This window comes from Chlorocebus sabaeus, chromosome 19, assembly GCF_047675955.1.
Source record: "Chlorocebus sabaeus isolate Y175 chromosome 19, mChlSab1.0.hap1, whole genome shotgun sequence".
NCBI lineage: Eukaryota > Metazoa > Chordata > Mammalia > Primates > Cercopithecidae > Chlorocebus > Chlorocebus sabaeus.
In genome coordinates, this window is record NC_132922.1 from 22546634 (window position 1) to 22574193 (window position 27560).

The 27560-nt window shown below is 37.4% G+C and overlaps 1 protein-coding gene across 5 annotated transcripts in view; it reads left to right on the plus strand.

The window, feature by feature from the left end:
* Positions 1 to 27560, plus strand: part of TTC28 (tetratricopeptide repeat domain 28) — a 711882-nt gene that overhangs the window by 373799 nt on the left and 310523 nt on the right. For all 5 annotated transcript variants that reach the window (XM_073006849.1, XM_073006850.1, XM_073006851.1 and 2 more), the window contains 2 exons: positions 7349 to 7621; positions 8869 to 8999. In XM_073006849.1, the coding sequence (XP_072862950.1) occupies positions 7349 to 7621; positions 8869 to 8999 (404 nt within the window). The remainder of the gene's footprint in view (positions 1 to 7348; positions 7622 to 8868; positions 9000 to 27560) is intronic.

The window sequence follows — 27560 nt, forward strand, 5'->3', positions numbered from 1 at the left end:
ATCCCAGCACTTTGGGAGGCCGAGGTGGGCGGATCACGAGGTCAGGAGATCGAGACCATCCTGGCTAACACGGTGAAACCCCGTCTCTACTAAAAATGCAAAAAATTAGCCGGGCGAGGTGGCGGGCACCTGTAGTCCCGGCTACCCGGGAGGCTGAGGCAGGAGAATGGCGTGAACCCGGGAGGCGGAGCTTGCAGTGAGCCGAGATCGCGCCACTGCACTCCAGCCTGGGCGACTGAGCCAGACTCCGTCTCAAAAAAAAAAAAAACAACTCTGACTGGCCAGGCATGTTGGCTCACGCCTGTAATCCCAGCACTTGAGGTGGGCAGATCACGAGGTCAGGAGTTTGAGACCAACCTGACCAACGTGCTGAAACCCCGTCTCTACTAAAAATACAAAAATTAGCTGGGCGTGGTGGCACATGCCTGTAATCCCAGCTATTCAGGAGGCTGGGGCAGGAGAATCGCTTGAACCTGGGAGGCGGAGGTTGCAGTGAGCCGAGATTGTGCCACTGCACTCCAGCCTGGGTGACAGAGTGAGACTCCATCTCTAAATAAATAAATAAATAAACTCTGACTTAGAGCAGATGCATTTTGGAGCTCCAGGGCTTAGGGAGCAGGGGCAGAATGGACAACAAGAAAAAAGTCATTTTATCTCTCCTTTCCATTTTCTAGTTTTTTCTTGTTCTCTCCCTACACCCCTCCAAAAGGAATTTATGTGGAACATTTTTTATTTAGTTCATGAAGATATTACTTCTTTATTCTGAGGTGCTTCTGCTGCTGCCTTAGAATATTGGAGTGAATGTGTTGAGATCAGTAGAATCATACTTACCATTTTGCCTTTGAAGCGATCTATTTAGATAAATGTAGGGAAATCGTCCCTGCACTGCTAGAAATAGCTCAGAGCTGCCTTAGGGTTTTCTCTACCAGGTTCTTTCCCATCTTATGTAACTGACCTAAGGCTGAACCTGGAGAAAGCAACTTCTTACTGGTGCCTGGAGTGCTTCAGTATCTTCTTCTCTTCCCTTAAGGCAATTTAATTTATCTCATTTATTTTTAGCATTGCCTTTACCACTGTATCTATTCCAGGTGGGCTTTTCTTATCAACAACTTATGGAGTATGTTACGTTGCACAGTATTGTTCTGTGCATCATCCCACATCTTAATGACCTCTCTTTTTGTCATATGGTTGTAATTGACAAAATTTCTCATCATTTGCTGCCCACTTTTAGCCTCCTGCAACTTCCTAAGTTTTGCCATTGTTGCATAGCTGTGCACTTTGGGTCACTTTACATATATGTCTGATCTGTTATGTCAGTTGTTTATATATATATATATATATATTTTTTTTTGTATTTTAAAGGCTAGTCAAGTGAAGCAGTGAGAGTGGAGCAGGATAAACCTGTAACTGGTTGTGATCAGTTAGTTGTAACTACTATTGCACTCAGACCAGCCTGTTTTGTAATCCTTGAATGCAGCAGGGAAAACTTTCTGGTCCTGGTGCTTCTGTAAGCAGACAAAGCTCTCATGACCTGCACAGTGTTCCTGTGGTTTAGTCTTTGTGGAAGTTTTAAGATTTTATTTTTTTTAAGTCAGGGACATCCTATATTAATATACCCTTTCCCCCATACAAATACATTATATTTTTCCACATTGATGCTCGTTTGATTTTTGATTATTGTCACCTGTATTTCTAACTGAATTAAATCTGTTTTACTTTAGTTTCTTAGTTTCGCTCATGCACACAAATCAGGTATCAGCTAACCCTTTTATCCTGTGGCTATACTTACGTTATTTTATATGATGTGTTTCTCTTAAATCATTAATGAAAATATAAAATAAATATAAGTATAAATTGAAACTTTCTTTTACATGATTTCTCAAGTAATCCTTTTACTATATTCTATTTCTTTTTTTTAGATAATCTTTCAGCAATTTCAGTTTGTGGTATCTTACAAACATTTAAGCAAATTTGGTTGTTGTAGCATACTATTACTGCCAACCATGGAGTTATTAATGTAATTACCAAGTGAGATTGAGTTTTCCTTTGTTTGTTTCTTTGAAGATGCTAGGGCTGCTTCTTGCTGAGAACCTCTTGTGTATATTGTCTCTCTTCCTGTTAATTTGGCAATCCAAAAACTATTACATTTATGGTCTATCACCTGTTGTGGTGTTTCTACCAGCTCCTGGGGACCCAGGGAAGCTGATTTTATGAAGTGCTGATGGAATATGCCTGTTAAATGTGTAAGCTTTTCTTGCAGGGTCAAGTTGCGGCTCACCTTTTATTTGCCTAATTGTCTACCCTTAGTGGGCTCATTCCCTCTGATTTTCTTTTAGGTGGGAGTCACTTTTCACAGGAGACTTCCTTCTTAAAAACATAGGCTCGGGCACCTGTAATCCTAGCTACTCAGTAGGCTGAGGCAGGAGAATCGCTTGAACCCGGGAGGCGGAGGTTGCAGTGAGCTGAGATCGTGCCCCTGCTCGGGTGACACACAGAGTGAGACTCCATCTCAAATAAACAAAAAACAAAAACCAAAACGCAAAAACATAAACTTCTTCCCCCAAAAGATTGGAATCTAATTCCAGCACTGCCATTTGCCAGGCCATTGGCTGAGCAAGGTTGCTTCCTTTCTCTATATTTCAGTCTATATCTGTAGAAAGAAATTATAATATCCATCTCCTAATGTTGTTTTGAAAGTCAAGAACTAGCATCTAAAGGCAGGCCTCTGTAGGATGCCTTTTCCTCTGCAGCATGGTGCCATTCTTCTCACTGAGGAGTGGAAGTAGCAGCAGTACTAATTGCCCTTATGTTTAGGGCAGGCATAGTGGTGTGGATGTGGAACGAACACTACCTAGTACCTAAGGTCCTCTTTATGAGCACTCACTGGAGAAGTTTCTCTCAAGCCTTAGTAGAAAAGACCTTGCCTCTCTTTCCTTCTTATATCCAGATATTCTCAACTAAAACTACCTGCAGTTCCGAGAAAACACTATGGTTTCTTACATCTCTGATTTCTATTCAGGTGCCATTTCCTTTGGGAAGCCTTCCCAGACCTAACCTGATAGAGTTAATAACATCTTTCTCTTTTGGGGTCCTATAGCACATTTTACCACTTCTAAGAACTCTGGATTAAAAGTTATTATTATTATTTTTGAGACAGGATCTCACTCTGCCACCTAGGCTGGAGTACAGTGGCATTGTCATGGCTCACTGCAGCCTTGAACCTTCCCGGGCTCAGATGATCCTCCCACCTCAGCCTCCTGAATAGCTGGGACTGTAGGTCTGTGCCACTACACCCAGCTAATTTTTGTATTTTTTATAGCGATAGGGTTTCACTATGTTTCCTAGGCTGGTCTTGAACTCCTGGGCCGTTGGCCTTGGCTCCCAACGTTCTGGGATTACAGATGTGAGCCACCATGCTTGGCCTCATTATTTTATGTATTACAAAGAAAGAAAAAAACTACCGACTATTATGATAACATATATTTTTATGTATTCTGAAAGAGCTCTTTTAGGCCCCTTTAGATATAAAAGTGACATACCATTTCATAGCATTGTTGAGTTCAGAGGTATTACATCCCAAATTCAGGGATGGTTAATATGTGAATAAATATGCACCTCAGAACTGATGAAATACAGTATATCTCTTAGTTGAGTGTGATTTTGTTTATTATTAGCCTCTGCTACATTCCTACAAGCTCTTCAAATGTTAGGAAATATGATTTTGTTCATCTTAAAACTTTAAAGCCTTTACATTTCAAAAACACGTAATGGTTGATGAATTGATGTTGCAAAGGGCTTTATGTTCTTATGGAGTTGGTTTGACATTGCCTATTTCATCTATTATCTCCATAGACTCTAGAAAGAAAAACATCTTAATAGCTATGGGCTGCCAAAGCTCCGTTTCACCTAGACTGATACAATCACAAAATTAGTCCCTTTGCTAATAGCCCAAGTTTACTCTAAAATAGGAATTAGAATAATAGAGTTGGAAATAATTGTGGTGATCACCTACACATTTAGAAAACTTATCTTACCACTTGTATATCTAGAGCTTTTGATTGTGGGTGTGGACCAATGAGACATAATTACAGCCCAAGCAGAGAAATTTGATATTAAAAAATGTTTAAATTTATATACAGTGAAGTGGACTTTTGTGTGTATATATCTGTACACATAGACATACGTATATACATGAATAGATTTGTGTAACAGTCACCACAGTTACAACCTATACATTTGACCAAGTGAGAGACTGAGGCTATGTGACTTTTAAATACGGGTGTCTGTATGTATTTAGCTCAGTGTTTTCCCCATTATTTCACATCAGCTTCCTTCCCTACAAATATTCTTTGGTCAGTTCAAGCAGTCCGTGTCATTTCATGTATCTATCTTCTCTTGGCACTTCTGTTAGGACAAATCTTCTTCATAAAATACCTTCTACTCTCAGAAAATAGCAAAGACTTATCTAAGCCCTACTCTTTATTCAGGAGATCAAGTTCTGCTTCCATGAAGCTTTCCAGTTGCCCTTGATAATCCCTCCCTTTTCCAAACTCGTATAGCATGTTTTGTATATTAGCCTTGTATTGATCTTTGCACTGTAATTTATCTTTTGAAGTGTATTTCCTATATACTGAGAAGGGAAATTTTATCTTCTACTTCTCTTTCATCAGTTTCATTTTCATCTAGTGAAAATTTGTACAATTAAATATTTCTTTCTCTTTTGGGAATTTTCCAGATATTTATTTCTGTGGCAGTGTTCACTCTTCTTTCTACCATTGTTGTGTAATTTTGGAGGCTCAATTAGATGACTGTTTCTCTAACTTAGCTGTGGTTGCTATGGGAAAAAATATCACCAAGTAAAGCATAGTGTCTTTGCTAGCCATCAGTCAATTTGGGCTGTCAGTTTAGGGAATTCTCCATCATACACTTCTGCTTCTGCCATCTATAATAAAAGCTGAAAGCGTCAGATCCTAATTTTCCCATTCTCCCTAGCAGCTGGGACCCCATCCTTGAATCAGGAGCTAAAGGTTCAAAGAAGAAAGGATAGCACAGAATTTGTTCTGGTGGTGGAAGTGGCAGTGGTGACACTCATTTTCCAAGGGTGGCATTCAGTGAGGTGGTGTGGGGAGGAGCATTGTAAGCTATGGTGTCCTGTGTTTGGTTGCAATAGTTATGTTGCCTTCACCAGGCAGCTTTTGTGGTATGATTTTGACTGTGGATCTGGAGGCCTGGTTTTCTACCTTTCCCAGTAGTCACTCAGTTGTTTCTTTTCTGCTTATAAGCAGCCAAGAGTGCTGTATGTTGCTAGCAACCAAGAATCTTGCCTGGTGTGATATTACAGAACCTGGGCTTAGAGCCCTGCAGTGTGTTCTTATCTTGGCTGTGTCCCAAGCTTTCCAACTTTGGGTAAGTCACTTATATACTCAGATTCTTCATTTCTAAGAGAGCATATTTTAAAAGTCTTTTCAACTCTAAAATTCTATTATTTTTGTTTCTGCTAATTGGCCAGTGGGATGCTAATGTGATCAACATTGACTGCCAAACTCATCAGCAGACACTACCAAAATTCTGCTCACAATATTTCATTATGGTATTGTTCTTTTTTATTCTAGCAATTCCTGGGTTCTTGTGCCTGTACTTAACCCCATTGGTTAGCTAGTGTTTACCAGTACTCTGCACAGCTTGAATATTGACAGTTGTAAAAATGTTCTTTGTTCTCTGTTAGTGATCTGATTGAAGGAAAAACATGCTTTAGGCACCCGCAGGTTTTCAGGTTTCAAGGTTTCTGTGGCAATGTTGATTCAGACGAGAGCTTTTTAGTTGAGAGTTTAGATTCACAGTCATAAATTGTAAAAATCGCATTTTAATGCAGTATTGGTGGCTAGGAGACTCAAGATTTAAAGAGACCGCCCCTTTTATAGTTTATTTTTATTTTTATTTTTACGTGTGCATAGTGGAAAAACTAATGTGAAATAGTTTTTCAGGAAAGCTAATAATAAATGCTTTATAAGTGCCATCTTATTGTAGGGCTATCATTAGTACCTTTGCAGTTGTCTTTAAAGAAAAAAAGAATTGCGAGAAGGAGCTTGGAGGTAATCTACATTCAAACTTAGCTTCAAATGGGAAAAAAATCTCCTGTGGCTTACTGACCCCTGTCTATGTTCTTTTAATACCATATGAAAATAAAATGAGACCAACATTAATTTTATCTTCCATCTTAATAAATAAATTCAGATGATTTCTTTATGGTTTCATTTATGACTACAAACAAAAATGGATAATATTCTTTTAGTGGGAGGCTACTGGTCTCAGAAGCAGCAGTGGATACTGGCTTACCAGTGAGAATGACAAAGGTTTTCTTGGGAGACCTTCTTTTATTGCATCTTCTAGGAAAAAATATTTACAGGGTTTATTAATCTGTCATGCAGATTCAAGTTTATCAGCCTGGGCATGGTAACTCACACCAGTAATCTCAGCACTTTGGGAGGTTGAGGTGGGAGGATTGCTTGAGCCGAGGAGTTTGACACCAGCTTGAGCGACGTAATGAGACCTCATCTCTCCCAAATATTTTTTAAAATTAGCCACGGACGATGGTGTGTGCCTGTGGTCCTAGCTACTTGGGAGGCCGAGGTAGAAGGATTTACTTGAGTCTAGAAGGTTGAGCCTGCAGTGAGCCAAGATTATGCCACTGCACTCCAGCCTGGGTGATGGAGCAAGACCTGTCACAGACAAACCTCTTATCAAATGCCAGACATGTTAGGGACTTTCACCTGTGTTCATGATGAGTTTTCTGAGTACCCACATTGTGCCACTTGCTATGGAGTTGTAATAGATAGTCCTACAGCAGTATTTAGATTTAGCTGGAAAAATATTTTAAAAATTAATACATGTGGAACAATTCTAAAATAGTTAATGACCAAACTGTGCAATACTATTAAAATTCAGCACAGGTTTGGATACACAAATTAATGTATACCAGAGTACCTGGGGATATTCCCAGTACAAGTGGGACTTGAGGCTTGTGCCTGTAATATTTTGAGAGGGGAACAGGACAGAGGAGAGGGAACTATTCAGGGAAAGTGGCACATCATAATCACAAAGGCCAAAAGAGAGGATAAGACATATACATGCAAGAGAGACGAGAAGGAAATTACTGGACTGGGGTTTGTGATACTAGTCATATGAGATAAGTGGACAGTTAGGGTGGTGCTAGAATAAAGGTTGAAGAGTTTATACTTGAAATAAGCCACAAAAGGTATGATAAACATTTGTTTCTAGAGCATATTAGAAAAGATTGTTTTTGTATCATCCTACATTATCCTGTTATGTTATTGTTATTTATTTTCAGACTCCCTCGAACCTACTTATCAGCAGCTTCAGAAAATGAAACTGGACAAGAGTCCCTTTGTGGTAGTGTCTGTGGTTGGGCAGGAACTTCTGACAGCTGGCCATCATGGGGCCTCCGTGGTTGTCTTAGAAGCCGCACTGAAGATTGGCACCTGCAGCCTCAAACTGAGAGGTTCTGTTTTCTCTGCCCTGAGCAGTGCTTACTGGTCTCTTGGAAATACAGAGAAGAGCACTGGATATATGCAGCAGGACTTGGATGTAGCCAAGACCTTAGGTAGAGTGATGCTTCTCTTCTCTATATCGGAGCAGAAAGGGAACAAAGAAAGCTGAGTAACATGACATGAATGAGAATAATATGCAATGAAAAGTGATGGCCTGGTTGCTCACACCTGTAATCCCAGTGCTTTGGGAGGATTGCTTAAGGCCAGGAATTTGAGACCACCCTGGGCAACATAGTGAGATCCTGTTTCTAAAAAAAAAAAAGAAAAAAAAAATAGCTGGGTATGGTGTACCTGTGTCTTAGCTACTCTAGAGGCTGAGGTGGGAGGATTGCTTGAGCCCAGGCATTCAAGGTTACACTTAGCTATGATAATGCTACTGCACTCCAGCCTGGGCAACAGAGCAAAACCCTGTCTCTTAAAAAAAAAAAAAAAAAAAAAAAAAGTAAAGAAAAAAAGTGAGTGCCCCTAGAACATTCTCTGTTTTAGACAGTTCAAGTCTTTACAGCTTTCTCATATAACAAGGTGCCAATACTCCCAAAAGGCCAAGAGATGTGGAATAACATACTCATTGCCCTCTTCAGAGATTTGGGCTTACAAAATGTGTCAAATGATAACATTGTTGGGTGAATCTTTCATTGTAGTTTTAATTTTTTCCTTCATTAGGATGCATCATCATTTTGTTGAAGGAGATAGTATAGTGTAGAGGTTAAGAATGTAAACTATGGAGCCTGACTACTGGGTTTAGAATCCTGGCTCTGCCACTTACTAGCTTTGTGATTTGGGGCAAGTTTCTTAACCTCTCTGTGACCCAGTTTTCTCATTTGTAAAATAAGTATGGCTTATGATTATGATGGTTATTATGGTGATTATTCAAGGACTTATAGGATTGGAGTAACAGAAGGGATATGATGAATCTGCTACCAGCATACTTGTAAAGATATTTTCTTGTAGGTTTGGATTCAAATGACTGAACCAACAAGCCGATGGTTGTTTAGAATCAAAGGTCATTAGCAAGGCAATGAGGACTCAAACAGCAGCTAGTTTGTGTTAAGGTCTTTAACCTTTTGTTTCCAAGACACCTAAGTCCCTGTCTGCAGTTATATGTTATGACAATAATAGCAATTGTTATCCAGAGATTTAAATTCTAGGACAATAACTCCCCACATAGGGTCTTGTGGAAGAAACAAATACTTTTTAGCTAAATAAATCTGTGTCTCTTAAATTAAGATGACCATTATATATTATAAATAACATTATTAATTTAAAGAAATTCTTTTTTTTTTTCCTCAATTCAATCCAGGTGACCAGACAGGAGAATGCCGAGCTCATGGGAATCTGGGCTCTGCATTCTTCTCCAAAGGAAATTACCGGGAGGCTCTCACTAACCACAGGCATCAGTTGGTACTCGCCATGAAACTCAAAGATCGAGAGGTAGGAAGTTTATCTGCAGACCAAAAACTTTTTTTTTTTTCTTTTGGAAATGTGGAGCTCTATTTTCTGTTGAAAACAACAACAAAAAAAAAACAAAAAAAACTGTTTCAGGTATCTTAACATATTTCTTTCAAAAGAAAGTATTACTTGAGACTTACTCTGTTTTTCATCAACAATTGAGTGTTCTGTATATCCAAGCATAGTCCTTGTATATATAGAAATAGATAAGACTTTGTTCTTGACCTCGCGATCTAACAGCTTTGTCAGATGCATTGTTCTTATTTTCTTCAAATGTGCATAAGTTTACGTAAAATTAGAAAAAATCTATATCATTATGCCATACTCATTAAATTGTAAAAAGCAAACATTGCTTTTTTTTGATCAGATATTATTACCGCAAACTGTTTACATTGTTGCTTCGGTGGATTTTCAACTCATAAGCATATTGAGTTTGATTGAGATATCTGAATCATAATGGTAAAGAAATATCATTGTAGTCTTTATTAAGGAGATGAACCATAATATCCTCAAAGAGTTAATATTCAGTAGATGTAACATGATTAGAGAGTGTCTGCAGAGTGGAAAGGTGAGGTTTGGTGTCAGATAGACCCAGATTTAAATCCCAGCTGCAGTACTTCCTGGCTGTGGGATCTTGGGGGTAGTTATAACAACTCTTCTTTTTCTCCTCCGTTTTCTTATTCAGGAAATGATTATTCTGTTTATTCCAAACACAGTTGTGGTAGGATTACAAATAATATATGTAAAGTGCCCAGCATGGTACCAGGATTTCCATAATGGCATTCCACAAAGGAATTCCATAAATGATAGCTTTTATTATAATATTATTAATAGGGAAGAGAAGGTTAATAGCAGAGGCAACAATAAGTTTATAAATCAATCTATGTGTTGAGAAATATGTTTAGTCACGTTTACATCTAAGAATTCTACTATGGGACCTTATAAAGATTAATTGTATTGTTTAAATGATCCAGCAACTTCATGTCTCAGGAACATGGTCACGCACTAGGAAGGAATTGGGGAAGAAAAGCCTTTGAAAACCATCAAAACAGACTATTAAAGGGCCGTGGATTTTGGGCAATTTTATTCTCTAGAGAGTTACCTGAACGCTTTTCTTATTGCCCAATTAACTCTAACATTACAAACAGTTCTTATAAGCCAGATGATCTGATTTATTGATGTTCAGGGAGTGAAATGAGAGATCACACTTCTAGAGACAGATATACTAATGGCATTAAGAAGTGAGAGCCAGGTTTAAGAACTAAAACAGCATAGTTGTCCAGATAGGTCCATTTAGTGAAGGGGTAGATTGCTATAAATATGTCAAGAGCTGGCCGGGCACGGTGGCTCATGCCTGTAATCCCAGCACTTTGTGAGGCTGAGGTGGGCAGATCACGAGGTCAGGAGTTGAAGACCAGCCTAGCCAACATGGTGAAACACTGTCTCTACTTAAAATACAAAAATTAGCTGGGCTTGGTGGTGGGTGCCTGTAATCCCAGCTACTTGGGAGGCTGAGGCAGGAGAATTGCTTCAACCTGGGAGGTGGAGGTTGCAGTGAGCCGAGATTGCACCACTGCACTCCAGCCTGGGTGACAGAGCAAGACTCCGTCACAGGGAGTGGGGGGAAGGCAAGGGCTGCATTTATACTCTTTTTCCTAACCTTCAAGGTATATGTATTAGCCCAATTAATACAAAGGGTGGAAAGACTTTTAAATGGGTAATATCATAGATGTTAAACAGGAGGAATGAAATTTTTCTGCCTTCCCTCTTCTCAATAGTGTAATTTATATCACGTTTTATAACCTCTGCTGTACAATATGTTATTAAGAAATCATTGAATTATGAGGATGGAAGGGACCCTAAGGTAATACTGATACCCATTCCTTCCCCAAACCTAGCCATCTTAGATTTGCCACCTACCACAGCCACTCCTCTGCCCTTCCAAAATTGCCATTTGCATAACCACTACTGTAGTAGTTCACAAGCCTGTCTGTTGGGATATTCTCCTTATGTATAAGTAATAGACTCCAGGGCTGATTTAAAATTCCCACTGAGGAGAATTTCTTTTTTCCCTTGTGTGAGGAGAGAATGTCCAGCTACCAAATTCCTTTTCTAAGCTTAATAATATTCTCCTCAAAATTTCTGATTATTAAGACTTAATAATCAACCTCTTCTGGCCATTCCCTTTTCACAGTGGCCCATTTGGGTTGTCAGCCATAGATAGCTCAACTATTTCAGAGGCCTCCTGAGTTGTTCCTTCTGTTTAGCCCATATTTATCTGATTCCTTGACTAACCTATGGAATTTCCCCTTTTCTCACTGTGTTTCTTCTATTGTGTTTGCCTCAGGAATTATAAAGTACCATTCATTTTCATGAGAAATTAATGTATTTTTCTTAGTTTTTTGTTCTTAAATTTATTTCTTGTATCTGATACATAGTAAGCATTCAGTAATTCTTTTTAACTTTCTGTTGGAGGGGGGGAACATTTGAGATCTAATCTTCTAGTGAATTTTAAGTATACAATATGATTTATTAACTGTAGCTTCCTGGTATACATTAGAGCTCTAGAACTTATTTATCCTACATATCTGAAACTGTATACTCTTTAACCAACATCTTCCCATTCCTCTCCCTCAACCCCCACTGGTAACCACCATTCTGTCTATGCTCTGCTTGTATGAATTCAGCTACTTTAGACTCCATATATAAGTGAGATCATGTAGTAATTTTCTTTCTGTGTCTGGCCTATATCACTTAACATGATATTCTCCCAAGTTCGTCCATGTTGTTGCAAATGTCAGGATTTCCTTCTTTTTTAAGGCTGAATAACATTCCAGTATACGTATGTGTCTGTGTGTGTGAGCTATAACTTCTTTACACTTTCATTTCTTGATAGATACTTAGGTTGTTTCCATACCTTGGTTATTGTGAATAATGCTGCAGTGAACAAGGGCATTTCTCTAATTTTTAAGGTTGTTTTTGATTGCTGCTGCTTACCTGCCCATGTTTTACTGGAAATTGTTATCTCTGTATCCCTGAAACCAGCCACCAATTATTAAGACTGGAGTTAATATTGGTTTAGAACATACAGGAATGTACAAAATATCTAAAGGAAACTATTTTAGCAATATGTATTTTATCTAGGTTCAGAGTTTTAGTTGGCCATTCTGGGATTCAATTCAGTTAAGTGTGATGTCTTCTCATAAGGCACCTAATACTGTGCTTAGGGTTCAAGGTCTGGGTAGTGTGGTGTGGGGTTACTCCCTTTGAGGGACTTACTTTCTTTTTGAGGCAAGCTTTAATACATGAAAATGTTAAAACATTGTTTCAACAATAAATGATGAATGCCCTCTTAATCACTGCTGAAATTCTGGAATTCTAGAGGGGTAGAGACTGGTAGAAACTTGAGGAAGCTTTGTGAAACAGGTGAAACTTGAAATGTGATCCTAAACTCTGGTTAGCGTATCAGTCATGTTTTGCTGAGTGGTAAGAGGGTTTGTGGCTTTAGCAAAGATCAGATATTTACCACAATCCTATTCAATATAGTCACAGAATCTTGTTTTTTATAAAAGTTAATATAGTGTTGGTACAGTGGCTCATGCCTGTAATCCCAGCACTTTGGGAGGCCAAGGTGGGCAGATTACTTGAGCCTAGGAGTTGGAGGCTGAGGTGGGGAGATTACTGGAGCCCAGGAGTTTGAGACCACCTTGGGCAACATAGTGAAACCTGGTCTCTGCAAAAAATACAAAAATCAGTTGAGTATAGTGACACATGCCTGTAATCCCAGCAACTCAGGAGGTTGAGGTAAGAGGATTGCTTGAGCCTGGGAAGCCAAGGTTGCAGTGGGCCAAGTTCACACCACTGTGCTCCAGTCCGGGCAACAGAGAGAGATCCTGTCTCCAAGAAAAAAAGTTAATATTTATTAGTTTTATCCAATTACATAATGATTAAAAATAACTAATTATAAGCCTACCATACTGTTAACATTTTTGGTATGCTCTTTTAGTCATATATGTAATTATGATTGTTTATATATATTCAAACCAAAATGGAAATCCTCTTGGAGTGCTGTTTTATAACTTTTTGCACTTATGTTTTTCCACTTATAACACATTTCTTCATTCTATTTTCTACTGAAATTCTTATGACTTTCTCATAATTCATTTCATCTATTTTCCTACTGTTATATATTTAGGTTGTTTCAAAAGCTTTGGTATTATAAAATCTGGAAAAATATCCTTGTAGGTAAATCTTTAAACACATCTCTTATCATTTCCTTTAGTTAAATTATAAGAAGTGGGCTGGTTTGGAATAAACATAGTAAGGCTTCTTATACCTATTGCTAATTGCTCCCAGGAAAGCTGCATCTGTTTCAGGCCTATCAGCAATGTATCAGAGGTTTCATTTCCCTTCACTGGCCAACACTGGGCATTAATTTTAAAACCAAAAAGTCAATTTAATAGGTTAAGAAAAAGGTGATATCTTATTGTGTTAATTTGCATTTCTTTGATCACTACTTGGGTTGACTGTTTTTTAAAATTTCTTTTATAAAGAGCTTTATGCTTCTATTTCCTTTATAAATAACTATAATACTCTTAACCTATTTTCTTCTATAGTGGTATTGGTTATTTTGTATTGGTCTGATTCTGGGCATTGCCGTGTCATCCCACTGAGCTGTTAGGCACTTTGTGTTCTAATAACACACAGTTTTAATTATTATTGCCCTATAATACATTATATTTGCTAGAGAAGTCCTATACCTTTATTCTTTTTTTTTTTAATGTCTAGGATATTCTTGTCCTCTTACCCCATAAATGAACTTTAAAATCATTCTGTTAGATTTTAGAGAATGATTCATTGGGGTGTCTATTGGAATTGTATGGAATTTGCATATTACTTATGAATAAATTGATGTCTTTTTAATAGTCAGTCTTCCGTTTAGTTGCCTGGTCTGTCTCTCCATTTATTCTTACATGTCCCCTCACTGATCTACATTTTTAAGGAGTTTTTTTTTTTTGCTATACACTTCATGTATCTTATTGGAAATGAGATATTTTTCATTGTGTGTGTGTGTTTTTTTTTTTTGAGACAAGGTCACTCAGGCTGGAGTGCAGTGGTACAATCATGACTCACTGCAGCCTTGACCTCCTGGGCTCAATTGATCCTCCCACCTCAGCCTCCCAAGTAGCGGGACTACAGGCACAGGCCACCATGCCTGGCTAATTTGAGAAAATTTTTTGTAGAGCAAGGTCTCACTATGTTGCCTAGGCTGGTCTTGAAGTCCTGGCTCAAGCAGTTCTCTCACCTTGGCCTCCCAAAGTGCTGGGGTTATAGACATGAGTAACCACGCCAGGCCCTCATTGTGATTTTTTTAAAAAAATAGTTATTGGTGGTATATAGGAAAGGTGTTTATCTTGCATGTTTTGTCACTGGCCATATGAAAATTATCTTATATTAGTGCATAATTTTTTGTTGATTCTCTTGTAATGTGAATTATTTGAAGATAATGATAATTTTGTACATTTCTGTTCTTATGTTACACTCCTGATTTTTTCCTCTTAATGATTGTGCTAATTAGAACTTTGAGAACACTCCCAAACAGCAGTCGTACCATCTTCAATACAAAAAGTTCAGGTAATACAGATTTTATGATTATCCTATTCTTACATTGTACCTGTGACCCTAAATTATACCTTATTTGCCCTTTTGCATCATTTTGATAGTGAAATAAAATACAGTACACTGCTTTTTGAAGCAAAAATTAATACTCTAAATGCTATTATGAGTGGAAAGGATACGAAACTGCATCTTTCTGCCTCTTGCATCTTTGGCTATAATAAGTTTTAGGATTTTCCAAAGTAGCTAGGTAGCAGCCTGAAAGTAGTTTGTCTGCCTACCTTTGAAAAGCAGTAGGTTTTCTTTAAAAAAAAATTTTTTTTTTTTGAGATGGGGTCTCACTCTGTCGTCCAGGCTGGAGTGCAATGGCGCCATCTCGGCTCACTGCAACCTCTGTCTCCCAGGTTCAAGCGATTCTCCTGCCTCAGCCTCCCAAATAGCTGGAATTACAGGTGCGCACCACCATGCCCAGCTACTTTTTATTTTTAGTAGAGACAGGGTTTCACCATGTTGGCCAGGCTGGTCTCACTCTCCTGACCTCAGGTGATCCACCTGCCTCGGCCTCCCAAAGTGTTGGGACTACAGGCACGAGCCACTGTGCCTGGCCAAAAAAATTTTATTTAAATTTTATTGTTTTTTAAAGTCAGAGCTCTTGCTACATTGCTCAGGCTGTAGTGCAGTGGCTATTCACAAGTGTGAACGTAGTACACTGTGGCCTTAAACTCCTGGCGTCAGGCCTCAGTCCCTGAGTGACTGGGACTACAGGCACACCAATGCAGCTTAATAGGTTTTCTTTTCTACTGTTGCTCTCAGATGCTTAATAGGGGAGGTGGTGTCTTCTCCACAAGATTTTTTTATTCTGGCTAACCTTCTATCTACTTTAATGGTTTCAAAATTAATTTTGCTTACCCCACAGAGGCCCTCCTGTGAGTTAATATTAATTGTCAGAAGGGTACATAAATTACATAGTATTGGAGATAGTGTTCTCTATTCAGGAAATCTGATACACAAATATGCTGGTAACTCCAAAGTATTTTTTATCAGTCTGATTTGTCTCTTGAGCTTCATACTCTCATCTGCCTGCTGGATATGTACCTTCAACTCTGTTGATTGAGCCCTCAATTTGTGCCTATTTCTGTATTCACCATTGTCCTGTTGCCCAAACCACCTCCTCCCCTCACTCTCATGTTTGGTTGGTTACTTGATTCTCTTCTTTCTGTATTAAAAATCTCTTTCCTGTCTCCTCCCATCTCTTTTACCTAGACTGTTGCAGTACCCTCCTCTCAGAACTTTCCACACCTTTTAATAGATATTCTTATGCAAGTGGAGGAGAAAGGATGTGTACTATTTGGGTCTATGAGCAAAGTCTGAAGCTGCTGCCACGAGTAGATAATTTCTTTCCAATATAGAATAGTGGTTGAGAGTGTGAAATTAGATATTCAACGAAGTTGGGCTTGAGTTTTGGCTCTGCCACTTATTACCATGTGACCTAAAAATTATATAGCTTTTTTTTTTGAAACGGAGTCTCGCTCTGTTGCCCAGACTGGAGTGCAGTAGTGTTATCTTGGCTCACTGCAAGCTCCGCCTTCCGGGTTCACGCCATTCTCCTGCCTCAGGCTCCCAAGTAGCTGGGACTACAGGCACCCGCCACCACGCCCGGCTAATTTTTTTTTGTATTTTTTAGTAGAGACAGGGTTTTACTGTGTTAGCCAGAGTGGTCTTGATCTCTTGACCTCGTGATCCACCTGCTTCGGCCTCCCAAAGTGCTAGGCTTACAGACGTGAATCACTGCGCCTGGCCTGTACAACTCTTTTAAGTGTACTGATGGACTCATGAGTTGTTTCCATTTTGGAGCTGTTATGAAAATGCTGCTGTAAAATTTTTGTGAATATCTTTTGATGAGCATCAGCACTTATTTCTATTAGGTATTTGTTCATACATATGATGTTTAGATTTAGGAAGTTTTGCCAGTTTTCCAAAGTGGTTATATCAAGTTATATCATCAGTAATGTAAAGAATTGTTAAACCTTAATTACAAAATTTAAAAAGTAAAAAGGAAAAGGTATATGGAAACACGCATGTGAGCAAATAACTCTATGTGTAGTTTAATGGAGGAAGTGATTCTTATCGTATCTATTTTGCTTATTGTTGTGAGAATTAAATGAGTTCACATAAAGCGCTTGATGAGGATAGTGCCTTAGACATAATTAGGATGCAAAAGGGATGCTATTGTTATTATTGATGTTATTGCTGTCGCTATTTAAATTACTCATATGAATATTGCATATGACTACATTATATGAGTGTTTGTTTAAGTGTGAAGTTGTTTTCCCCTAAATATTCAAGTAAACAAGATACTCCTGGAAAAAGTGCTGTAGATTTTATTAGATAGCTTTGCATACCTCTTGTCACACTGGGACATGTAACTATTCTAATTTGTGAAGCCCTGTTTTAACCTTGTCCTGATTCTAGTTTCTTCTTGATCTAGTCCATCTTCTATAAGCTCTTTGAGTTATCCTTCTAAAATTTAGTTCTGATCATGAATTACGTCATCAGAAAAAGCATGCTTACATTTAGCCTTTGACAGCTTCCTTTTCTCTCTAGGATGAAGTACAAACCCCTTCATAACCTTTTCTTATTACTTTTCTTCAACTGCTCTGAATATTGTACACCTTTTAATCTGTTTATGCAAGTCTACTGACCTTCTGCTTTTACCCTTCTGTACCTTTACTCTTTCTGGTCTCTACATAGAAGACCTCATCTTTGACTCCTTAGCAACATTTTCCTTTTTCAGGTTTAGTTGTCATTTCTACCACATTGAAGCTGTCTTTCTCAATTCTCATCTTCTCTACCTAATATCTTATCAAATGTTAGTTAAGTCCGATTTATCAATACTTTTGTTTGTTAGAGCCTTTTGTGTCTTGTTTAAGAAAATGTTTGTGTATCCCAAGGTCATTGCATTTAGATTTACTGCCACTTGGAATTAACTTGTTTGCGTTGAGGTAGAAATCAAAGTTCATGTTTTTTTCCCACATGGATATCCAGTTGACCCAGCACTCTATATTCATGAGACTGTACTGCATGTTACTTTTGTCGTAAGTAAGATATATAGTATACATATAAAGACTCTGCTCTGTTAATAATTTTGTCTATCTTTATGACAATAGTAAATTGCCTAGTTATTATAGCTTTTTAATGAATCTGGATACTTGATAATGTAATTTTTATAGCTTTGTTCTACTTCAAGATTGCTGAAGATATTCCAGGTTCTTATGTGTATCTTAGAATTAGCTTGTCAGTTCTCCTTTCCTCTACTTAAACATCCTGCTGGAATTTTGACTGGGATAGCGTTGAATCTATGAATTTATTTTAACGTTATATTCCATAAACTTGGTATATTTTTCCATTTATTTAGGCCTTGTAGAATTTCTTCCAGCAGTGTTTTATTCTTTTCAGTGTAGAACTATTACATATAGTTTCTTAATTTTATCCTTAGGTTTGTGTGTGTGTGTGTGTGTGTGTGTGTGTATGTGTGCTTTCTCACTATTGTAAATGGTATTTTTAAATTTTATTTTTCCCTGGTTCCCTTCCTCGATCCGGAGATTCAGCAACCCTGGGGACAGTGTTATTTGCTCAGCCATCTGTATTCCCATGCTACTTGTTTTTTTATTGTTCTAGTTTTATCATTCCATAAGTAATGTATGAGTTAGTTATTGATGTAAAAGATTTAAAAACTGTCTTTTCCAGAAGTAACCACTGTTACCAGTTTGAAGTGCATTCTCCTAGATTTATACTGCTCATTGTGGTAGCTACTTCCACATGTGGCTATTGAGCATTTAAAATGTGGGTAGTTTGAATTGAGATGTGCTGTAAATGTAAAATATGCTCTGGAATTCAAGGCTTAGAATGAACAAAAAGAATATAAAGTATCTCATTATTAATTTTTTATATTGTTTAATATAGTGATAATATTTTGGCTATATTGGATTTAAATGTGTTATTAAAATTAATTTTACTTTTTACATTTTTATGGATTACTAGAAAGTTTAAATTATATTTATGACATATTATTTTTCTATTAGTGGGGTTCTAGCCCACCTTCTATGGATTTATATATACATGTATAAAAATGTATTGTTTTATTTTTCACAAATGGGAATGTGATATTGTTCTTCAAATGATTTTTTTACTTAATAATCTTGAACCTCTTTTCATGTCAGCACACATGGATCAACTACATTGTTTTGAACTTCTGTGTACTAGTATGTATTATGGGTGCACCATTTGTCCACTGTTGAAATTCAGGGAGTTGTTTTGGTTTTCTTGTTGTTGTTTTCTTGCCATTACAAACGTGGTTGCAGTGAAAAAGACCATATATAAGTCTCTTTGTATACATTTAGAACTAGAATAGCATCTGAGAAGTGGGATTCCCGGTTCAACAGGTGTCTTGTACATTATGTTATTTAAAAAATTTTGTTCAGCCTTATTGAAGTATAATTACGGAATACAAATTGTATGTATTCAAGGTGTACAATGTGATTGTTTTATATATGTATACATTGTGAAATGACCATAATCAAATTGATTAACAATTAAGTGTCATACTTAGTTATAATTTATATGTGTTGGGGGTGGTGAGGACACTTAAGATCTATTATTTTAGCAAATTTTAAGTAAACAATAGAGTATTATTAACTATAGTCACCATACTGTGTGTTAGAGTCCCCAGAACTTATTTATCTTATAACTGAAGGTTTGTACTATTTGACCAATATCTCTCCATTTCCCTCACCCCAAGCCCTGGCAACCTCTGTTCTACTATCTGCTTCTGTGAGTTTGACTTTTTAAAAGTTCCACATATAAGTGGAATTTCGTGTAAGTAAAATCATATAGTATATGTCTTTCTGGCTTTTGTCACTTAGCATAATGTACTTCAGAGTCATCTCTACTGTCTCACAAATGGCAGGATTTCTTTCTTTTATGACTGAATAATATTTCATTGTACATATATTTTTTGTATGTATGTGTGTATATGTATGTTGGTCTGTACACACACACACACATACACGCACACAAAATGTTTTCTGAATCTATACATCTGACAGACACTTAGGTTGTTTCCATATCTTGGCTATTGTGAATAATGCTTCAGTGAATGGAGTTCAGACATGTCTTCGACATTGATTTCATTTGCTTTGAATATATACTCAGAAGTGGAATTGCTGGATCATAATGTAGCTCTTCTTAAATTTTTTGAGGAATGTCTATTTTCTTTTCTTTTCTTTCTTTCTTTCTTTTTTTTTTTTTTTTGAGATGCTCACTCTGTTGCCTAGGCTGGAGTGCAGTGGCATGATCTCGGCTCACTGCAAGCTCCGCCTCCCAGGTTCACGCCATTCTCCTGCCTCAGCCTCCCGAGTAGCTGGGACTACAGGCGTCCGCCACCATGCCCAGCTAATTTTTTTTTTGTATTTTTTTTTTGGGAGAGACGAAGTTTCACCATGTTAGCAGGATGGTCTCGATCTCCTGACCTCGTGAATCCGCCCACCTTGGCCTCCCAAAGTGCTGGGATTATAGGCGTGAGCCACCATGCCTGGCCACAGAAGCTTGTTGTGTGATGTAGTCCCATTTGCTTATTTTTAATTTGTTATCTATGCTTTTGGTGTCATATCTAGTACATATTTTAAATTAAAAGATTTACCCAAATTGTTCACCAGAAAGGCTGCTCTAAACACCTTAGCACTTGATATCAATCTGTTAGTTTGTTTTTTCAAATTGATTGAGAAACTGTGGCCCTTGGTGATCCCTTAGTTACAGCACTTCCCATATATTTGTTTGTAATGGTGTTCTTCTCCTCACTGTAGAATTGGGAGCTTCTGGTTGGAAAGGGGCACAGTTTATTTATTTTAATAATCTCATCCATTTATCCATTCAACATGTTTGTGCTTACTATGTACCAGGTGCTGTAATGCCTTTGGATATAAAGATGAATAAGCCATCATTCTTGCCCTTGAAACTCACATCTCCTGGCAAACCTCCTATGGTATTCCAGGCCAGTCATGATAAATGCCTGTTGGTCTGCAGGAAGAACATTGAGGGTGGTAGTAGGTAAAAAGTGCTCTCCTCTCCTTGGTTCTTATGAGTGATAATCTTTATTTTACTCAGAGCTGGAGAAGTTGTTGTATAAAGTTGAGTAGTAAATACCAACTCAGTTTAATCATCTGGTCATTTCTGCAGTTACTTTGCTCCTAGTAACTAAAATCTAAAATTCGCATTCAACAAGGATACTTCCAACGAGATGTAGTGGCATGCGCCTATAGTCTCAACTACTTGGGAGACTAAGGTGAGAGAATTGTTTGAGCCAGGAGTTCAAGGCCAGTCTGAGCAACATGGTGAAACCCTATCTCTAAAAGAAAGGATACTTTTTATATTCTGATGATGCGTTTCACATGAAAAATCTTTTAAAATGAAATTTCATTTTTTTTGTGATAGTGAAGAATAAAGGTGAATCATAATCATTATCAATTTGACACCTGTGGGTTTGCATGAACAGTTACTGACCAAAAGAAAAGACTACTTTGTGAGAAAATTGAGCCTTCTGGATTTCCTTTAGGATGTAGCTACAGGAAATTAATTAGATGATTTTTGATGACATCATCCTGACCACAGCACTTTCTCTGAAAACAATGCTATTTTTCTTGGACCTTTTTGCAGACATTTTCTATACTATGTGCTTTATTATATAATTTACAATAATGCTAATATGAAATCCATACAAAGGCTTGTGGCGTGTATGTGTGTGTGTGTGTGTGTGTGTGTGTAAGAGAGAAAGAATGTAGTTGAGGTAATTATTTTACTTCTAATAGTACAGGAGAGTGGGTTAAAAGGTAAAAAGCATTCCATTTTAGCAGAGAAACAAATCCTCATAGGGAGTATTGAGTTCATGAGGGGAAGGCTTGGCAACTTTTCTGGGGTGTGTATCTTACAGGCTTTTGAGAAACAAATAGGATTGCTAAACAGTAACTCTCAAATCACTGAAGACTGTAGGACTTGGAAAGTAGATGCTTGTGAAGAATGGAGACAGGACATCAATTTCTTGATGGTGTTCTTTGTACTTTGTATTATAAATAGGCTGAGACTGACTTTTTGGGCCTGTAATGAGTTATAAAAAGCTCTTTTTCTTCTGCTGATAAAATAATTACCACCTCAAAAGAAATTGTACATCCAGGGAATATATGTATATGTATGTGTAATGTATGATATGTTTGCAAATCATTCTGTCCTCAGCTGTTTCATCTTTTCCAACTGTAATTTTCGAAGTTCTACTTTATTATCACTCCATCTATTATATTTTTCATTCTCCTCTGTCAGTCATAATGTTTTGTAGTCTCTTCATATGTAGAGTAGAAGCAACTTGAGATTAGGAATTAGGAGATCTAAATTCAAAACCTGGTTTTGCCACTAGAGGCCTTCTGTCATGGACAGGCCTCTTGTGGAAGCTCTTTGGGCTGCTGGTTCATTACCTGTAAAACAGGAAGACCAGATTACACGATTGTTAGAGCTGGATTGCCCAATGTAGTAGCTGTTAGCCACATGTGGTTATATTAAATTAAATAAAGTAAAAAATTTGGTTTCCCAATTACAATAATCACATTTTAAGTGCAAAAATAGACTAATGTGGCTAGTAGCGGCCATATTCGATAGCACAGAAAATTTTTTTGTCATCTTAGAAAGTTCTCTTGGATAGTGCTTCCATAGTCTCTTGTACATTGACTCTTTGATCAGAAGACAAAAAGTGCAGCAATGTGAATCATAGAGTACTTTCATTTTTATATAGTTTATGCTATTTATATTAGGATCATTTTTATCCCCTGTAGCTACACAAAGGAAAGAAGATTCTGCTTCTGGCAAAGTCACTTATATCAGCACAGCCACATAACAATTATAAACTGTGGGCAAAATATAAAACAAACAGCTATATGAGGGTACTTAACACTTGGAAAAAGAGAATATCACTGAGTGAATTCCCTGGTTTTATATTTTTTGTTTGTTTGTTTTTGTAAGAGTGTAGGCCCCAGTCCTCGCAGTGCTACTAAAATTATATAGAAACTTGTAGCCTTATTGATTGAGGAATCAGAGGGCAGAATATGGGCCACAAAAACAACCAGAAAGTGACGTGGGAAATCCTGTAAAGGGGAGAGCCATGTAGGGGAGCCCCAAATTCTATGTATAAACTCTGATCAGATCTCTAGGTAGCTCCTAAGCATGTGAGGACAGATTCCAAGCAACTCTTCCAAGGCTGGAAGGACTGAATAGAGATTTCACCTGCTGCCCACTTAAGTAGTAACAGTTTGGTGTTTGAGTTCATCAGGGTTAACTGCTAAAACAGAAAAGTTGATATTGTATAGAATAATATAACAAAATTTCAAGTGTATACAGTGTATCATTCACAATGTCCAGGATATAGTCCAAAGTTATTAGACATATGAAGAAACAGGAAAATATAACTCATACTAAAGAAAAAAGGCATTCAGTGAAACCAACCAGCCCCAAGATGACCCAGATGTTGAAATTAATAGAAAAGAGTTTTAAAAGTTACTGTAACTATGTCCAAATATGTAAAGTAAAATATGATATAATGAGTGGATAGGAAATCTCAACAGAGAAATAGAAACTATAAGAAAATAAAATGGAAAAATATAATATCTAAAATCAAATAGTCATTGATGGGCTTAATAAAACATTAGAGATGACAGAGAAAGAGACATGAACTTGAAGACAGATCAATGGAAAGTATCCAATCTGAAAATCAGAGAGAAAATAGTTTAAAAAGAATAAAAAGAGCCTCAGTGCCTTGTGGGACGATATCAAATGGTCTTACATATGTATAATTATACACATGTTACAAAAAGATAAACAGAGATAATGATGCAAAAGATAGTATTAGAAATAGTGGCTAAAATTTTCCCCAAATTTAGTAAAAAATAAATTTACAGATTGTAACACCTCAGCTAATCTCAAACAGCATAAATACAAAGAGAACAACACCTAAATGCTGTATATTTACTATAAACCAATTAGAAAACCTTGAAAGCAACCAGAGAAAAATGACACATTAGATAGAGGGGGAGCAATAATACAGATGATGGCCGATTTCTTATCAGAAATAATGGAGACCAAAAGACGGTAGGAGAAAATCTTCCAAGTGCTGAAAGAAAAAAATTCTGTCAACCCCAGAATTCAATAATCAGCAGAAGTAATTTTCAAGAGTGAAGGCAAAATAAAAACATTTAAAAATAAGGGAAAACCAAGAAAATTATCAACAGACCTACACTATAAGAAATACTAAAGGATTTTTCATTCTGAAGGAAAATGACATCGAATGGAAACCCAGACCTACAGGGAAATAAAAGGAAAAACTCCAGAGATAATAATAAATATGTTGGTAAATACAAAAGATTTTTTGGCTGGGCGCAGTGGCTCTTGCCTATAATCCCAGCACTCTGGGAGGCCGAGGTGGGTGAATCACATGAGGTCAGGAGTTCGAGACCAGCCTGACCAACATGGTGAAACCCCCTCTCTACTAAAAATACAAAATTAGTTGGGCATGGTGGTGCATACCTGTAACCCCAGCTACTTGGGAGGCTGAGGCAGGAGAATTGCTTGAACCCAGAAGGCAGAGGTTGCAGTGAGCCGAGAGCAATAAGAGCAAAATTCCATCTCAAAAAAAAAAAAACCCAATATTTTTTTTTTACTTTTTTTCTTTTTTAATTTCTTTAAAATGCATATGGCTTATTAAAGCAAAAAGTATACTGTTGAATTGTAGGATTTATAGCATACATCGATGTATTATATTTAATTCTTATAGTTGTTGTTGGGAGCATGAAATGGTACAACCATGTTGGAAAAAGTCTTGCAGTTTCTTTAAAATCTAAACATACATTAACCCTTTGGCCAGCAAGTCTGCTGCTAGATATTTACCCCAGAGAATTGAAAACATATGTCCACAAAATGGCTTGTATAAGAATGTTTATGGCAGTTTTACTCATAATAGCAAAATCTGAAAATAGCCCAAGTGTTTCTCAATGGAAGAACGGATGTAAAAACGGTATATTTTAAAATATATGTAGCAACAGGAATAAATCTCAAAAACATTAGACGGTGTGAAAGAAATCAGACACCAAAAGACGACATACTTTATAATTCTATTAATAAGTTCTAGAACAGGCAAAACTAATCTGTAGTGAAAACAGATCAGTGGTTGTCTTTGGAAGCGGAGGTGAGGACAGGATTGACTAGGAAGGGATGTAAGGGTACTTTATATGGTGATGGGAATGTTTCATCTCTTAATATGTGTTTGGGTTACCTAGGTGTATGTGTGTGTCAAAACTCATCAAATGAGCTAGGTGTGGTGGCTCATGCCTGTAATTCCAGCACTTTGGGAGGCCCAGGCTGGTGGGTCCCGAGGTCAGGAGTTCGAGACCAGCCTGGACAACATGGTGAAACCCCCGTCTCTACTAAAAATACAAAAAATTAGCCAGGCATGATGGCACATGCCTGTAATCCCAGCAATTCAGGAGGCTGCGGCAGGAGAATCGCTTGAACTCAGGAAGTGGAGGTTGCAGTGAGCCGAGAATGCACCATTGCACTCCAGCCTGGGTGACAGAGCAAGACTCTGTCTAAAAAACAAACAAAACTTCATCAAATGGTATATTAAAAATTTGTGCATTTTATTATATATAAATTTTATCTGAAAATATAAATAGTGATATACATGCTGAAGCATTTAGGGGTAAAGTATACTAATGTCTGAAACTTACTTTAAATTGTATCAAAAAACAGATTGATGAAAAGATGTATAGATATGTTATAAAGCACATTTAGCAAAATGTTAGGAGTTGTAGAATCTTACTGTAGATTTTGTTATTCACTGTACAGTTCTTTTGACTGTATCTTTGTAAATTTTCACAATAAAAATTTAGAAAAAATAAAAAATAGAAGTCTTGGTAGTGAAAGAATGATGAGCAATAATTCTAGTGATTCAAATTCTTGGTGAGAGCTGACCCATGTGGAATAAATTTCACTGGGTAGCCCTGACTCTGCCTCCCTATGCCACAAAAACAAAACAACTTCACATTTCCCATCTCTTTCCTGGCTGTACATACCCCGCATATCCTAGAACAAACAAAATATTCATATATGGCTGAAACCCAGTTCAACTAGATGTCCAAAATCGATGAAGTGCACATTATCCTAGAAGTGCAGTTTGGGCGGTATGAGTGGACGGAGGAGGTGGTAGACTCATTGTCTTTCTTTGTTTTAGCAATGGTGGCAGTGCTTTTTGATTTGTATGGCCAGAGCCTTTTCTTACAGCAACTGCTGTGGGGAGCCACCTCTCTCCTGCAAGACAGTGCTAAGCTGAGGCAGAGAATGAGATATAGGTCCCATGGAGAAAGCACTTTATGCAATTTAGTAGAAATCACCAAGGCAAGCCGGGCGCAGTGGCTCAAGCCTGTAATCCCAGCACTTTGGGAGGCCGAGACGGGCATATCACAAGGTCAGGAGATCGAGACCATCCTGGCGAACACGGTGAAACCCCGTCTCTACTAAAAATACATAAAAACTAGCCGAGCGAGGTGGCGGGCGCCTGTAGTCCCAGCTACTCGGGAGGCTGAGGCAGGAGAATGGCGTGAACCTGGGAGGTGGAGCTTGCAGTGAGCTGAGATCCGGCCACTGCACTCCAGCCTGGGCGACAGAGCGAGACTCCGTCTCAAAAAAAAAAAAAAAAAAAAAAAAAAAAAGAAATCACCAAGGCTAACCGTCTCATTTTATCCTGAGAAATAGGAAGCCTATAGGAATGATATGATTTGACCATCATCAAGTGACTTGCTTTAATTTGTTATACCTAAAAGTAATTCCCTTTTGTTATAATTGTAGGACTTCTAAAGATCCTAAATTAATTATTTTACCCATAATGATACAATTTATGGAATGTTAACTGGATCCTAGTCATTTAAAATAATGATTACCATTGATAATGGATTGTTATTTGCATGTGATTAATATTTACCATTTACAAATAGATTTCTTATTTTTGTATACATTATTTCATGTTATTCCCACAAAAACCCAGAGCAGGTATTTGGATTTCAGGAATGGACTTTTATGTAGTTTGATATAATTCAGTAGTTTCCCGGAGAAACAGGCTTCCTAAAAAAAAATAAATAAATAAAAATAAATAAAATAAAATAAAATAAAAATAAAAATAAAAAAAAGAGAAACAGGCTTCCTGAGATATACCAAAAGCCTTCTGCTTGATAATGCATTTGCTACACCCATATTAGGGACTGTAGATTGAAGCAATAGCTAAGAGAGTTAAGCATAAAGAATCAAAATTAAAAGACTCAGAAACAGATATAACCTGACATATCAGAGACTGCAGTATCGTTCAGGGACTGAGAGGAGTTTGAGTGGTATTATTCCTAAAGATACTAATGACAATCTGTAAGGCTAAGAATGTGATTTTTGCGGCTAAGATGCTGTCATTCTGGTATAATGGGTGGTAGGCTGCCCCAACAGAACAGCTGCTGGGTAAGCTTGCACTTACATGATTTTTAACGTTGGGATCCTCAGGGCCAGATTGGAGAAACTGAAGCAAATTAATGGTAATTTTTCTGTTTTGTAGATGAGAAAACTAAAGTTTAAAGAGGATGGATGATGTTTTCATAACGTTATACAGCTAATAATAAGTGTTAACTTATGGTTTTCTAAAATAACGTGACATATGTTGTGCTACCTACTTGGAATATAATTGATACAAAGCAGTTATCCTTGCTGAAACAAAATCTACTGTGTGTCCAGTTTTTAAAAAGATAATTTCTAAAACAAAAACAACAGAAATGATAATTTCCTACAGTCCTTTTTAATTTT